Raw genomic sequence first — 16,999 nt, forward strand, 5'->3', positions numbered from 1 at the left:
AAGAACCTATACCATTCAGATTGGAAGTATAACATTGTAGAAAGGATAAGATCAATGACGATGTACAAGTGCATCTGTGACGTTATTCGCTTTTCTAAATGAAACAAACAACAACCATTGTTACAAGAACGTTTAACCACATCATTACACCACCTATGACAACTTAACCTGCTAGGTTTGATTGGGCTATAATTTGTTAATCTGGCTTGGTTTGCTTGTGTCTTGTTTGATATTTTCTTATTGCGTTAGACTTTACTATACTCTCATTAGGATTAGGTTTTGTTATGTCAGGTTCGTTTCTTTATTGTTTAACAGAAATAACTATCTATGCTGTGTCTACAACGAGTATTGGAATCCGAAATTTATTGGTATAAGTATTCAAAAGTATTTGAGAACCAGTGGAGAGTATGGTTTAGATTCAATGTTATGAATTTTGTCAAGTTTCATTACGTCTTTTATACTGTATGTTAGACCAGCATATGTATGTTTGTCCACGAAAAATGAATCGATATGTAGGTGGTACTGAAGAAACTATACGTTTATACGTACATAAACAACATTAGCTTTACAACATTTTTGCAAATAAATGATACTGTGAAATAGAGTGGAAACATTGTCCCTCGCGGCTACACGGTTCTTTGCACGCTCTTACTGCACCGCAGCTCTGAAGAACCGGCTTTCTTTATTCCTTTCCACCGTATATATGACCACTTATCTCATAGGTATGTTATTCAAACATGAAAGACATAGTAACTTCCCTACATTTTTAAAATCTAACACTCATAAGAATACCTGCTAAATACTGTTCTTGCGGTAAAATTAACTTTCGTGCAATGTTTTTACATGTTTACTTTCACCCAGATAAGAAATACGACAAAAAATTGGCAAATCATTCAGTTACAACAGAATGTTTTGCAATATTTCTGATTATTAGTAATAACAGTTGCAGAATAAACGTTTTTACTTGTAATCGATCTTAAATATCCTGGCTACAAAGCATTTCAGCGTGAATGGTCAAATCCCACCATTCGACTAAAATAACCCAAACGTTGACAGTGAATGCTAACCACTAGCTGCATTATCTCTTTCTAGTCTGTTAATTCATAATTAGGGGTGTCTAGTGCCAATAGATTCCGGGTAGCTTTGGTGTAATATCTAAATCAGCCTTATACTCCAATCTGTTTGACAGATTACTAGCATGCACAGATTACGAATCTGAGAAATCACGGATCTCAGTTGTTGCTAAGTAGCGTGACATAACAACCATTATTGGAACGTAGTGTTACCATAACGCACTGGCTTAACAAACGAACAAACAAAATAATCATACGAATAGACGGTTTTATCAGTTATTCATTGCTAACTTTTCCGCACAAATTTATTAAATTTTATAAAATTATCATGATTAAAGAGCGTTAAGCGTCACGTGATATTACTTTAAGAAATTAGCATAAATAATAATGATTGATACGGCTGTACTGAATACATGCGGATGATGACAAGAAGCTGTGAATCTAAATTCCATCCCGTTACTATAAAAGAAGCTATTGACACTGTTTTAGAGAGGAAAACTACCACCATTTATCTGAAAAAATCAGGTGTTTCAGTGAAGTAAGTGTCTGTCTCTAAAACTAATGTGGGTTAACATCGAGTGTCACTTTCTTACTTGCTGTTGTTTGTTGATGTATTTTGATAAAACGTCATGATATCTAATTAGAAACATCTTATTTTTGAGAAAAAAGGTGTGGCCAAAAAAATGATCTCAAGGAATGAAATCACAACTGGCGGTCTAACTGGTAGCTATAATTATAGCATAGTTAGAAACTTTACAGCGAATATTCGTTCATTAATTAGCTAGGCCGTGTATCTTGTTTTATCCACCATTATGACCCAAGTTTGAACAAAAACGTTGCTTAGCTAAATAATTAATGAATATTGCTGTAAAGTTTTCATTTATGATACAAGATTGGCTTCACTTTTTTTTTTTTTTTACACTAAACCATCCATTTCTGCGCATGCTTAAAATGCTACTGCGCATGACAGAACAAGAATGGGATGTTTATTCATTCACTGAGCATCTAGTATCAATGGCAAATCAAAACTTTAAAAAGTCTGTTACTGGAGAGTTATTGTTCGTTTTTAAGTTACATTTAACTAAGGATAGGCACCAAAAAAATCAACCTTATTATAACATTGTATCGCAATAAATTCAATAGAAAAACCTGATAACCGTAAGTAATCTTGTCAGACAACAAAAGTAAAACTATAACTGTTATAGAAAATGTCAACTGCTAGTGGAGATGTTTCAAGTCCTTAAAGCAGTTTTTATTTACTAACGTGGGTTAGGGTTCACGAAAATATGTGATGGTTTTTCTTTACAAGTTATGTAAAATATTTTTTATCTAGTAGCGTAGATTGAGGTTCACATAGGTTATAGGTATATCATGGTTACTCTTTACTAGTGTAAGTAATGCTTCAGTATATCAAGCTTTTAATGGCATTTCTATCTCATCCATCTAATTCTTTTTAGAGTTTACGCAAAAAATGACTTCAACTTTGCGATAACAATGTAAATTATTTTAGATTCATATACTATGACATTTAAGGGGCCCCTGAAGCTTAAATTTTCTTAGTATTTGTTTATAGATTCGACCAAAAACATACGTAAAAAACGGTTTTCTACTAGACTACAGTGACAGTTTTCGGGTGAGAATTAAACCTAGGATTCCTTGCATGAAAAGTGAGCATCCTACTCACTGATCTATAGACTTAACCTTAATTTTTATAAGAAATTATTGTAACAGCTCAAACTTTCGTATGCATATTAAAATGTAAGGGAAGAGAAAAACGAGTCATTCGTATGATATGCAAATATTCAATATAATAAAAATAATGGAAAAAATTGTATTTTCTTACCATTCACACAAGTTGCCAATTTCTTATATTGCATATTTTAGTATCTTTACAGGTATGCGTTTATCAAATATTCTATTAATTGAATATAATAAATTAAACCTTTTATAATACACGCACATATAAATATCATGCCAGTTCGGTTTATTTACCATTCCAAACTGTTTTATTCCTTCCTTATTTATCTAATACGTGCGTGTATATGTGTGTAATGTTCATAGGAGGCAAAGTAACCACGAAACCGATTTTTAGAACTTTCAATCCTGCTAGGCATAATGAGCCTTTCAGTAACTATTGAAAAACAAACAAACAAAAAAAACTCGCACAAAATTTCAATTTATAATTTTCACACTTTGAAAGTCAATATATAATTATTATACATATGTCTGTAAATGATCCAACAAAATGGGTTTCAGTTTACTAGGACAACACATTTAATGAAGTTATTCATTTGAAACTTTATGCGAGTTTTTTTGGTTTTAACACGATGTTTTTGTAACCATTAACACAAATTTAAAAAATGTCAAATTAAATACAAGCGTACAGGTGTAAATAATAATAATAACAATAATAAGCTGCAAGAAAAAAATTATTAATAGGAAGTCACATGTTTTAAATTCGAATTTACCAGAAACGTTTAGAAAATCATTTAATGTATTTATAAGCTGATATTTATTAGTTAAGCCTTTCTGCGCATGTGTAGTTTTCTATTTCCGTTTATTTCTATTATTAAAATGGTCAAAATAGTGTAAATAATTTATATTACGTAATTTATTAGGCTTATTACCACATTACTTCATTTTTTGTTAAGTTTTGTAATACACAAGCTTTCTGCCCAATTAACTTAGCTTCTACAAATGTAAGGTGTTAAGTGAACGACAGGGCCTAACAGAATAATTTGGATTGTTCTGTTAGATCCTGATACACAAATAAGCTATTTGTGTATAGTCGTCCCTAATTTTGAACTGGAAGGCAGCTAATCTATAGCACCAACCATCAATTCTTCTCTTATGTTCTTATCTGACCAAATGATGGGATTTGACTGCTAATCGTACAGCGTACCAACGTTCCCTCCCTTCCTACCCCAAAAAAGGGAGGTTTTTGCGGTGAAGGAGTGTAAACCACGAATCCTCGGATTCATAGTCCAGGTAAGTTAAGCTCTCGACTACGCTCAGTCCAAACAATTAGGAAACGACAGCATATAGACATTACAGTAATTCATCGCAATGGAGATATATGTCTGTTTAACAAACTATTAACAAACACATCATTCGAACTGATGAAGGAACCAGCAACAGCATTAGGAGTAAGATGGAAAAGCAGTTCATCATTGTCAGATACAAAAGACTGTTTAGCATAGATAGTGTTATTAATTTATTTACTTTATGTTTGAACACATTTATGTCGAGGCTATCAAACATTGTGTTTGCAATATATTGATGCCGAGACTATGGAGATTTCTAAGGCCTAAGTGATAGATGTATAAATAGCTACTATAAGACGAACAGAAAAAAGTGTAAGACTAAAATCGCGAGAGAAAGACGTTCGGTTAAAGAAAATTAGAAAACGTAAAGTTAACCATTCTAGGAGTGAAAGGTCTAACAGTTGATATAAATTAACAGTTTGGAAGAGATCAGGAGAATAATTTGTCTCGTTAAAGGTTTTTCTAAAGTAAGAGAACAAGACTGTGTGTAGTTTGACGAAAAAGGTGACGATTATTAAAAGTTCAGTGTACAACTTTGGTTACTCTCACGACAGCATGAATTATACACGGATACTATTGCAATAAGGAGAGAGAAAAATAGTTCAGCTTGTCAACTGAATTCTAAAGCAAATGAATTAGCCTAAGTGAACCTTTCACAAGAAGGTGCCTGCTCTTTATAGTGTAAAGAGTTTTATACATACGTTTAACTTGTTTGAAATATATATAAAATGTTAAAAACAAGTGGAGTACATGCTATTCGTTTTTCGTCGAATTTATCGTCAACAAGTACAGACACCAGAATCCATAACACAACATTACTTACATTACTATACATACTACTAAAAAGTAGTTTCTCACAATCATAAAGAGTTTGTTTGGTTGGTGTTAAACATAAAGCTACACAATGTTATTTCTGTGTGCTGTGCCCATCATGGTGTCCAAACACGGTTTTAGCAGTATTAGTCCACAGACTTACCCTTGAGCCATAGGAGGGCCCGCATTAAAGAGAAAATTTTGAAAATGCATTTTGTTCAGAAGAGCATGCTCTGAATGAACAGATATGAGTTTTGTTATTAATAGGTTTAACACAATCAGCGAATACTGCAACGAAGATTTCTAACATCAAGGTAATATTGTAAAACTTAATATATGGCGTAGTTTATCTAAACACTTCTAGAATAAAACTTTAAAATTGGGTGAAAGTTTATTAGAATGAGAATTACATTTTAATGACAATTTTGTACAGTGGTAGAAATGTAGGTTTCCCCAAGTAGAAAAGTATTATGAAAACCTTAGCCTCCATTTATAAAACAAGTATGTCGTAGCCGTATCTCTATCCTTAGTGACGTATTTTTTTCTTATCTGTGCTTGTAAATATATTTCAATAAATGACACTCTTTATTTTTGTTTGTTTGTTGAAATATCTGTGCTTTAGCCACTGAGGTATACAAACCCATTTTTTTTTTAGTTATAAGCCGCTGGGCCATCTGGGGAGGTTGGACTGCTAAAAATAGTCTTACGTAAAAAATAAAACATCTTTAATCATAAAAAATATAAAAAACGTTTTTTTTAAATAAAGTATTAATAAAAATGTTGAAAATTTGTAAATGTTTAATATTTAGCTGCAGCAGGCACATGTATAAGACACACCATATAATCTTTGTTCCAGTCTCTAAATGCACTGGTTACATAAGCACGTGTGGAATTAAGAAAGGATATTTCCTTACACACTTTTCAAACTTTACAAGTTTCAAGTTTTAGATAAGATTGAAATACTAAAACAAGTATCTTCTTGTTTTTACTGTAAACCTACAGATAAACAAGGATATCGAAGAATTATTTATTAATAGACGTGGCAGAGATAAGGCATGTTTTGTCTTTGTTATATATTTTTCGATGTTAATGTACTTGAGAATGACGTAATGTTATTGGAGTTGAGTATTACAATTGCTGCCGTTTCTTTCTTTCGCTTTAGAATGTAAGGGTGTCGCTTTACTGGAGAGAACTCAAACTCTATATTCATAGGGAAATGTTTTCATTTCTAAACAAGTTTTTTATATACGAACGAATCTCGAACTCATCTCTCAGTTTCAAACTGCTTTTATAAACAAACACAGCAAAGCATTCTATTTGATTTGAATGATTATCGGTTATGCATAATCAGAACTTATTTTTTTCCCTAAGTTACCTCTTAAAACTTCTAAAACCAAAACCAATAAATTCACGTCTCACAAATGTATTTTTAGACTAGTAAGTCTCTGTAGCTTTTTGTTTGTAAACAAAACTGTATATAATAAAAGACTTGAATGTACAACTAGTGAATCTATTGAAAGATTTAATAAGTGGATAGAATACAATTTTATCTAAAATGTAAGGAAATATTCTTTGAATTTTCCAAACATTTTTCTTTGTTGTATATATTTTATTTTATATATTTTATTTTAGAATTATGCGACGTACAATGTAATATGCATATAGATATTTCATAATATGTAGCATAGTTCTAAAATAACTTACAAACAGAAACATTTCAGCAGATCTCACAAATGTCAGATGTTGTCCAAGTCAGCTCTGTCTTTACACGAGCACAGTAATTCAAATAGTAAAGAAAAATACTTGTTTTTGAGATCTAAAATAACTTATTATACGTTTGTGTTTGAAAAAAGTATATGTAAAAATATCGTAAATACACAAAAATTAACGAAAATGTTTCGATTTATCTGAACGTCGACCTAAGTGCTACAATAAAAAGTCGCTTGCTCTTCCTTCTTCAATACTACTGACAATTCACTTCTGAAAAATGACTGTCAGACACTTTCTTTTTGTGATACTGTGACGTCATTAACTTCCTATGGAAATTCCCTGCTGCTGCTCAGTGCAGTTGTTTAGGTTCGAGCCTGGATGCCAGCTATCTTTCGAGACGATGAAATTCTTACCAATTGGGTTATGGCGTAGGTCAATTTAAAAAGTTAGATTTCAATAAAAAATACAAACTAAACGATCCTGACAAAACATTTAAAAAACAGAGAAAGTAAAACTAAAGCGAAATGCATAGATAAATAATACGCTCACAAGCACCCCCCCCAACAAAACAACAACAAAGACATCTAAAGAGTACATGTTACATACAAACTGTACACTTATAGCAACAAGTGAATAAAGAAATTAATATTATTCAAACACACGTAAGTTCCAAAAAAAAAGAAACAAATTGAATTTCACAATATTAAAATAAAATGAAACGGGCTTGGCAACTTGTAAACTTAACAACGTGTACGCCCGAAATTTTAACCACATGATGCTGATATTCAGGTACTGAAACTCTATGCATTTCTTAAAATAAGTCATAAACACTACGTTGTACAAAGGGAAAGTGTTTCCTGTAATTACTAATTGTTGAAAATCATACCAAAAGGAGTGCACGCTTCACCAAGTATACCACTTTCTCATAAAAATAGTTCGTAGTGAGCGATCATATGAAAATCTTTGCAATGGGTCACTTCAAATAGTTATTCCAATAGTAATTTTAGGCTAACAATTAACTGCCTGAGTAAAAAAATAAGTGTATTGACAAATATTAAATCACAGTCGTCTATTTGTCATTGTACAATTTGCCTGGACATTTATAAAATTCCTTGAACACGGGTTTTGATATTTACTAAATTCCTAAACATGGGTATCACATTTACTAAACATCTGAATACGGATTAAACACTTAGTAAATAGCTGAACACAAGTTTGATATTTCAAAAATATCTGAACACCGGTTTAGTAGTTAGTGAACACCTGAATACGGGTTTAAAATTTAATAAACACAAACCTTGTAACGCTATAGCGAATAGTACTTTTAAACTTTGTAACCCTATAGCGAAGAGTACTTTTAAACTTTGTAAGGCTATAACGAATAGTACTTTTGAGCAAATGATCATTTGATTAAGATTATTCTCGCTAACGACAAGTACATAATCCTATGAAAGTGAATAAAAGGTTCGAGACGTTATTGTTACATCAGGTAAGTTACTTGAGATGAGCCACGAATTCTAAATTTTCATGTAAGTGGACGAGGAAATCCACATGACATCATGAAAATGTGTATGATGTGTCGGTTTTGAAAGATTAATCGTTCACGTGAAACTATTTAGTTGTATGAATCTTGGATATATACATCTACTTAATTATATGAGTCATGGATGTATCTATCTGTTTAGCTACTTATATGTTTTTCACAGTTATTCATATCATATACAATATATACACAGAACTGATGGAGACTTTGGACGAGATATGCTCTTCCTAACAGTTTCTGTTCTGCCCGAGTGAGTTAAAAATATCTATCCGTATACATAGTTATCATTTATATTTTTGAATAGTTTAAGTTAAGCCATTAAAGTTTATAAAATATTTCTACATTTTCAAGCTAAATAGATTGAACATTTGCATAGTATTTTTTTAGGTTCGTTCAGGATAGATATATTTGCATGAAATCTATCCTGTAAAAAACCTGACTCGAGCTTTTTTATGTTTAGCAAAATGTATGTTCGGCTTTTACATCATTCATTTCGTAGATCAGTGGCCAAAGGTAGTTTGTTACATTAAGATACAAGAAATACGTAGGCAAAAGTACATTTCTGCAATTAGTTTTCCTGTTAAAAGTCTTATATAAAATAATTTTGAAAACAAAACTCCTGCTTTGTATATAAGAAAGATACATTAAACTGGCATCATTGCTTTTAAACACAACATTCAGAAATATTGCATTTACAAAAGTGATATTTCAAATGTTTCTTTTCTCTTTTCTTCGTCTTGTAGTTACGCACTTACATTCACTATTTTTTCATTGTTTTTCCTTTCAAGAAGCATACCTTTAGATTTTAAAAAATAAGGAATCAATTTGATTATTCTGGACGCCTGGATGCTTGAAACAAAATATGAAGGTATGAAATAACGTACGAAAATCTTAGTATGTCCATACTTTTCTTTTAAACTTCGTGCCTTTAACTTAGAAAATATTGAATAACGAAATACAGCTATTATACTGCTGTCTCAGCATTTTTCTATATAGCCGAAATGGCGTGCCTTATCTCTATTTTAAAACACACACATACAAGAAAAAAAAACTACATCTTTTCAGGTAGCCTGCATCTCTGTCTATATATAATATGTAACAAACACTTCAAAATGTTCTTGTACTTGTGTTATTTATATAATAATGAACCCCCGGTATACTGTCGTAAAATAAGACCAGTGTTACCTTTGTTATATTTCCCCTGAATGTTTTACTGTTGCATGTCATCTTGTTAATGTAGCTTCTTTGGAATCCTAACAAAACGTCATATGTCCAGAAGAAGTCTATAGCTTGCAAAGGTTTCAAGATTCGATAATAATCAATACAAATAATGATAAGTAAAAACACAAAACGTATTTTTTGATGAGTTGCTGTTGTTCTTCAAGTTTTTAACAGTTTTTTATTATGTAAGGTGGATATTTTATCTCAATCTAAGTAACCTTTTTTGTCGGATCCGTGCATCAAAGTCACAGTGACTTCGTAATTATATTATACACATCCATATTTTAAAATACGTTGTGTATGTATTTGAAATTGCGGCCAGATATGCCGGACTGTGAATATCAGAATCCATGATTCGTGTTCCGTTGATTCCAAAATGTAACCCGCACTTTAGGGTTATAAGAGTGACAATCAAATACCCACAATCGATTAGAATAACCAAAACGTTAGCTATGGATCCCAATTACCGTATTTCTTTTCCCTAATCTGTCAGTTCAAAATTAGGATGGCTAGAAATACTACCTGTGTCATATCATGAAGGAGTAAATACGCGTGTTGATATGCTATATGCCTTCATTAACGCTGAAAGATAAATTAAGTGCCCAATGGCCATGTTAAAGTTTTCATTCAAAGAATGTTGAAAAATACGATGTACGTGTTTTAACCTATAATTTTAATCTGAATCTAGAGTTCTTGTCAGAAATTTACTGTTTTTGTTATCATAGAATTTACTGTCTGACATATCCTTCAAACACAGACACTGGGATAGCCAGGATGACATAGAAGAATCAAATTCGATCTTTTACCTACATTCCTTCTCATGAGTTATAAGGTTACATGCAAGTTTCGTGGCAATTGGTCAAGTGGTTTGCCAATTATAATTGCAAGCATGCACACACACAGACCTTTGCCAAATTATGGTTTAGATTACTATTGTGAATGTTTAGGGCTTAAAACAATAAATAGACAGCATACAACAAACGTTAAAGTCGATACATAGTTAAAATTTTTTCTAAAATATGGGATCTACATATTTCGACGTTTACCACAAATAAATATGACACCAATGTCTTGCCAATTCATTCCTGAAGATGTCGCGATAAAGGTCGAAACATGTAGACTCCACACTTTAGAAATGTTTTTAACTGTTTGTCAATTTTAACATTGTGTGTTGATTAGTTATTACTTTAATATCGTACACAAGTATCTTGAAAATAATATTCAGGTATAGAGCCTGTAAGAAAGTTACGGCTTTGTTTTTCATATAATTTATATTACTTATATCAACTTAATAATATATAGTAGCATGATTGTTAGTGAAATATACTTTACTTGTATCCTAAAAGAACTTATTTTATCACGTAGCCGAATCAAATAAACTGAGTGTGTATATTACAGTTTCATAAGATACTTTGAGTCACTCATAATTCCAGATATAGCTGTATCAGTCACTATGCATTTCGTGTCCCGCCACACACGTGGTGTTATACTTATATATATACAGTACATTTAACCTATTGAAATAGCGAATCGTTCGTTTGATTTCCTTTAGGCTACTGACAAATAATAATCATCAGTTACCATAGGACGAGTGTTCTGGAAAATTCAATAAAAGTTTATCAAATATACCTACGAATTATTTTTCTTTTACAGAGTAAAATATCGTATATACTTAAAAACTACGATTCAGATTTACACAGCTAAAATCAGCTAGTCTGTTTCTTTTATTCCCATACTCTATCAAAATTTGGTGAGTACATTAATTGTTGTTTTTCGAAATAAATGGTCCCTATTTCATTAAGTATTTTAGAAGTTGCAAAATTATTATGTTTATGGTATGCACATGATTGTTTACCTCACGAGTCTTCCAAGAGGGACATAAAAAATCTCAATTCGATACGATGTTTGTTTGTTTCGCACAAAGCTACTCGAGGGCTATCTGCGCTAGCCGTTCCTAATTTAGTAGTGTAAGACTAGAGGGAAGGCAGCTAGTCATTACCACCCATCACTAACTCTTGGGCTACTCTTTTACCAACGAATAGTGGGATTGACTGTCACATTATAACGCCCCCACGGCTGAAAGGGCGAGCATGGTTAGCGCAACGGGGATGCGAACCCGCGACCCTCATATTATGAGTCGCACGCCTTAACACGCTTGGCCATGCCGGGCCCAATTCGATATGAACATTCTTTATTGTAACGACATATGTCATAGTTGTGACAACATCGCAAGGAATTAAAGATAAAATGATATATACCTTAATCTGGTATGCAACTTGGAATGAAAACAATGATGACAAGGCTAGACCCTGTAGCAAGTAACTTAATTTGATTTGGAACTTTGAGGAAACAACGATGAAAAGGTTAAAAATCTTAATCTGATTTGTAACTTCGAACAGGGACAACAAAGAAGAGGTTAGAACCTACATCGAAAATCTTAATTTGGTTTGAAACTTGGAACAGAAGCAACAAAAAGGAGGTTAAAATCTTTATATATATATATAAACCTAACAACCTTAATTTGGTTTGTAACTTGTAACAGAAGCAACGAAAAGGAGGTTAAAATCTTTATATATATATAAACCTACCAACCTTAATTTGGTTTGTAACTTGTAACAGAAGCAACAAAAAGGAGGTTAAAATCTTTATATATATATATACATATAAACCTATTAACCTTAATTTGGTTTGTAGCCTCGAAATAAATCAGTGAAGCGAAGGTTAGAACCTACTTCAAAAACCTTAATTTGGTTTATAACTGTGAACATCAACAATGAAAATAAGTTTGTAACAAAGAAGACTAAACCTTGTACATTCTGCATTTAATGTTTAAAAACAATTGCAGTAAAGCATGTGTTTTACATATATATTTTTACAAGAAAAAATTACAAGTTCATATTTGCCTTAACTTAAAAAAAACAACAATATAAACGACACAAGTTTCTAAGAAACAATAATGAAGTTTTTTAATTAAAATTTTTGCCAGTGAAATTGTAATTTTAAACAGGAAAAACACCAAAATATTAATCTTTATCTTCTAGTAGAAAATTATTAAAACTTAATTTCTTTATGTAATTTCTATGGAATAAATCTACAAAATACTGTTGGAATCTTCATGTAAATTCTAACAAAAGTAGCAAGTAAAGTCTAAATCGTATAAGTGATTTCTTTGATTGGCTTATTTTAAATACTTAGAGCTTGTTTTGTAAGCATTAAAGAACATGTATCCTGAATATGTTTTTCATAAAAAACCAATAGCACAAACCTGGATAATTCTGGTAACTGATATAACATGATATATTTCATCTTTCATATCGTTACTCTTCTCGTTACGAAAAATATCACGAAATTTGGGATCTCAAAATAATTTTCCTGATTACGAAAACCATTAAAATGCAATTACTACACATGAAATTTGCTTTCAAGCTCCCAAACATAATTTCTAGAGCAAAAACACCGAAATCCTGTATTCGTAATCTCATTTTTTCAAATCTCGAATGTAATTTGTACGAAGCAAAACCTTGAAATATATACACGTTAACGTAATTTCTTACAAGGACGTCGTTAAAATATAAATCACGCAGTTGAAGTTTAATTTCTGAAGGAAACATCATTAAAAATATCTATAGTATCTAGACTACACTCGTAATGCCTATCAATAACTAGGATCAAAATCTAAATCTTTCATGTAATTTATGACAACGATACACAGGTGTATAAGAAAAGCCGTTCACGTAATTTATCAACATGAAATTAAACTCAGAATCTAAGCTGCACTTTTCATACAAATAATATAAAATATAACTTCTAACAGAGTAGCATCAACAAAATGATATTTTGGGGATTATCCCCCACAAAGTGTTATTAAATACAAATTTCAAGTTCGTTTTTAAGCTTTTTCTTAGATACAGTTCGAACATTACGTTATATCCTAACACTGCAGATCATTAAATTGCGTTACATCCTAATACTCTAGGACATTATATAGCGTGCAAGAGTTAGCTATATCATAAACAGAAAATATATAGGGTATAGTGCATTATTTCATTACATTAAATAATAATATCTTTACGTACTGAGAGCTGCAACAACAACTAAACACAAAGTCTCACAACATTTACATTTGCATATTATAATACTGAACAATTAAAACAACTTTTTAAGAAACTTTAATGTAACTTTTAAAAAAAAACATCAAGGGAACAAATTATTCTGATTAAACAAACTTACGTAACTTCTGGGACAAGGCGAATATAATTGAGATAACATCTAACACAAAATAATTTTATTTTACAATTCTCTGAAATGTATTTTAACGTAGTCACAATTCAGTTTATGTTTTGAAAGATTTTTTTTTGTTGTACACGAAATATCTTGTTTTGTTTTATGACGAACATGTCTTGTTTTGTTGTATAACTAATGTATCTTGTTTTGTTGTATAACTAATACATTTTGTTTTGTTGTATATGAACAAATCTTGTTTTTTTGTATAACAAACATGTCTTGTTTTGTAGTAATGAAGATGTCGTATCTTGTATTGTTGTATATGAACATATTCTTTCTTATGATATTTTTTATTGCTAATGATCTCTACCTTATTTCACTGGACTTCTTGGCTGCTAAAATGATATTCAGCCTTATCTGATTTTGGTTCATAATAAAAGGGAAAATATGCAGTCGTCTGTATTTTTACCGTAAACCAGAAAGTATCGACTACTTTTCCAAGCGTACGACTGACTTCCTTCAGTTACATTTTACCCTAAAAATAACATCTTTCTATCCAGGTTTAGGTACTGGATCTTTTGTCAAAACGTATTTGAAGGCTCTGTTCTTTTACAGATGGTATAAGTACATAAAGTCCAAGTTATAAAATAAAGCAATATAGAAATCATTGGTTTTTGACTATTTTCATGTTCTTTAGCATTTTCAGCTTGTTAGATGATAGAAGCTTGCAAATAAACAAATGTTTAACAGCATACAAACCCATACATATGAGTGTTACACTATTAATATTTCTAGGTTTAAATTATAACGTTTAATAATGTCATTAGCAGAACGTAGAGGAAATTACTAGAGGATGAAAAACCTGTGTTAAATTCTCAAGTATAAACTTAGTGAAAGTAATATATTAAAATACATCTTATTTGCGTCTGGTATCTGATTTTCAAGATAAAATAATACTAATAAAGAGATATGTTATAACTGATAATACCAAAGTATAAAGTGAAATGTTTTAATTTTGACCGGTTGTTTCCATGTGGTCCGAGGTTCGGAAGAAGAAACGGCATGACGCTAAATGGATTGCGCATTGAGAAATATGATACAACAGGAACCCACAATTGGAGGAAGGAAAGCCCGCGTTTTTGTCTTTCACTTTACTTTCTTTTTATAAAAACATGTAAGGATTTTGTTATAAAATGTTGTCATAGCCAGATGCTGAGTTCGCTCGACTCGGAATATGAGAGTGGCGGGTTGAAATCCCCGTCATCAAGCATGTTCGCCCTTTCAGCCTTGGGATTGTTATACTTGACGGTCAATCACACTATTCGTTGGTAAAAAGTGACTCAAGAGTTAACGATGGGTGGTGATGACTAGCTGCCTTTCCTCTAATCTTACACTGCTAAGTTAGGGACGGCTAGCGCAGATACCATGTTGTGTAGCTTTGCGCGAAAGTGAAAACAAACAAACAATAAAATGTCGGTTAGTTAAAGAGAAAAATCTGACTTATAAGCAAAGAAAATCCAAAAACTGTTATTTTTTGGGTTATAACGTATATATATATATATAAAGTAAGATTAAGTAATATCAGAATACATAATTATTTCGTGCAGACAGCTTCACACAAAATTCAACAAAGCAAACATATTTTCTATGTTTTCAATCTCCAAAATCTTATAATAGTAACAACGGTTTATGAATTACCATTGAAAAGGGTCAAGTTCTCTTCTGAGTTTTAGGCTTAGACTGCATTCAGCAGAACATAAGCCTAAAATGCCTATATTTAAATTATACAGTACACCAAGTTTGTATTTTAGAAATATTCGTTATGTAAAACTAATTATTCTAAGGTTAGTAAATGTAAATTGAAATATTTAATTTTCTGTAAAAATATAAAACACCTAACACACTAATCTTTCCCAGGCCTAGTCCAAACTTTTAATCGTAAAATATAATTTAAAAAACCTATAAATAAAAAGATTTAGCTTCATAATATTATTTAAAAAACAAATTCCACACGTAATATCTAATTAAAATAATATTATAGATATACACTCTGAAAGTTATTTATAATAAAAAGTATGAATTCATATATAATTTCTATGAAGAAAAACTGCTAACACAAACATATAACTCACGCCAACTAAAAACTCAGACAAAATAATTTCATAAAGTTTTATTTTTCATATTTGTTGCATAAAATAGGTAAAAAGTTGAGCTTATTACTAAAAAGATTGTTAGAAGGAAAACATTATATATTGTGTAAGTTGCCAGATGCAGGTTAGAAGTTAAATTTTACAAAGATTCTGTAAGAAGAACTACAATAGAACCTTTATTACCTTAGATAAAATTTTCGAGAAGAAGGATGTTATACAGCTAAACTGTTAAGCTGAATGTGCTTCATCATTATTTATATGACTGTTCTTATACGTTTTAAGTGATATAATGTTGGACTTACTCTTTGTCTCTGACGTCAGGAAGACTTCTATGAAGAGACAGAAGATCACTAACATATTGGTTAAAAGCATTTTTATCCCATCCCTGCTGTACCATCGCTTGCTGAGACTGTGTCAAATTGTTCAGTTTCACTGGTTTTCCCATCTCCCCTGGACCGTCAGGATCTGTAGGTGGGGTAAGTACTCCATGACCTTGGCTTCCAGAGACGTCGGTTACCACACTTTTATTATCATACTTGTGATGAACTTTTGGTTTATAATTTTTGAAAGCTAGTTTTTTCACTTCTGGAAGTTTCTTATTTTCCAAAACAACGTGCTTGTTAGGAATGTTTCTTATCTCGATGGCCTTATCAGTATTCGTCTTATCGTTAGAAGTTAGAAGTATTGTGAACAAAAACCACGTGACTAATACAAGTACCAGAATTTTGATGACGACACTTCGTCTTCTTGGGAGTATATTCATGGTGGTAAGTTTGTTGCCACTGGTTATTAGTATAGTTATGGTAATTGGAATGATAAAATATTGGTTAGGACATCACATATATGCCCAAAGAATTAGTTTGGGGTTTCTAATAAGGACGAAGTAAGGCGTGTCGACGACCTGTTGGTTAATAAAAAATATATATATAAATTTTTAAAATATCGTCAGTGACAAAAAATAATTTGTTTCTAAATTTTAATTCATAAAATAAATAAAAATGCCACGCCCTCATTATGTAAAGTAATGGTTCACATTAAATATAAATATTTAAACTCACAATAAGAAACGGTTTAAGTAACGGGCTTTGTATACGTTTTTGACATTTCTGCTCAACTATTTGTGTTTTTGCTTTGAACTGTCAAATTTATTTTATTATCCCCCTGTAACGCAGTTTCCCAGTGGCACAGCGGTATGTTGGCGGACTTACAACGCTAGAATGT

The 16,999-nt window shown here is 31.4% G+C and overlaps 1 protein-coding gene across 1 annotated transcript in view; it reads right to left on the reverse strand.

Annotated features, from left to right (window-relative positions):
• Positions 1–16,673, reverse strand: part of LOC143252738 (putative polypeptide N-acetylgalactosaminyltransferase 9) — a 69,442-nt gene extending 52,769 nt beyond the window's left edge. The window contains exon 1 of the mRNA XM_076505329.1: positions 16,081–16,673. Coding sequence (XP_076361444.1) covers positions 16,081–16,541 — 461 coding nt within the window. The 5' untranslated portion in view covers positions 16,542–16,673. The remainder of the gene's footprint in view (positions 1–16,080) is intronic.
• Positions 16,674–16,999: the final 326 nt, after the last annotated feature.

The sequence above is a fragment of the Tachypleus tridentatus genome, chromosome 6 (assembly GCF_004210375.1).
Source record: "Tachypleus tridentatus isolate NWPU-2018 chromosome 6, ASM421037v1, whole genome shotgun sequence".
NCBI lineage: Eukaryota > Metazoa > Arthropoda > Merostomata > Xiphosura > Limulidae > Tachypleus > Tachypleus tridentatus.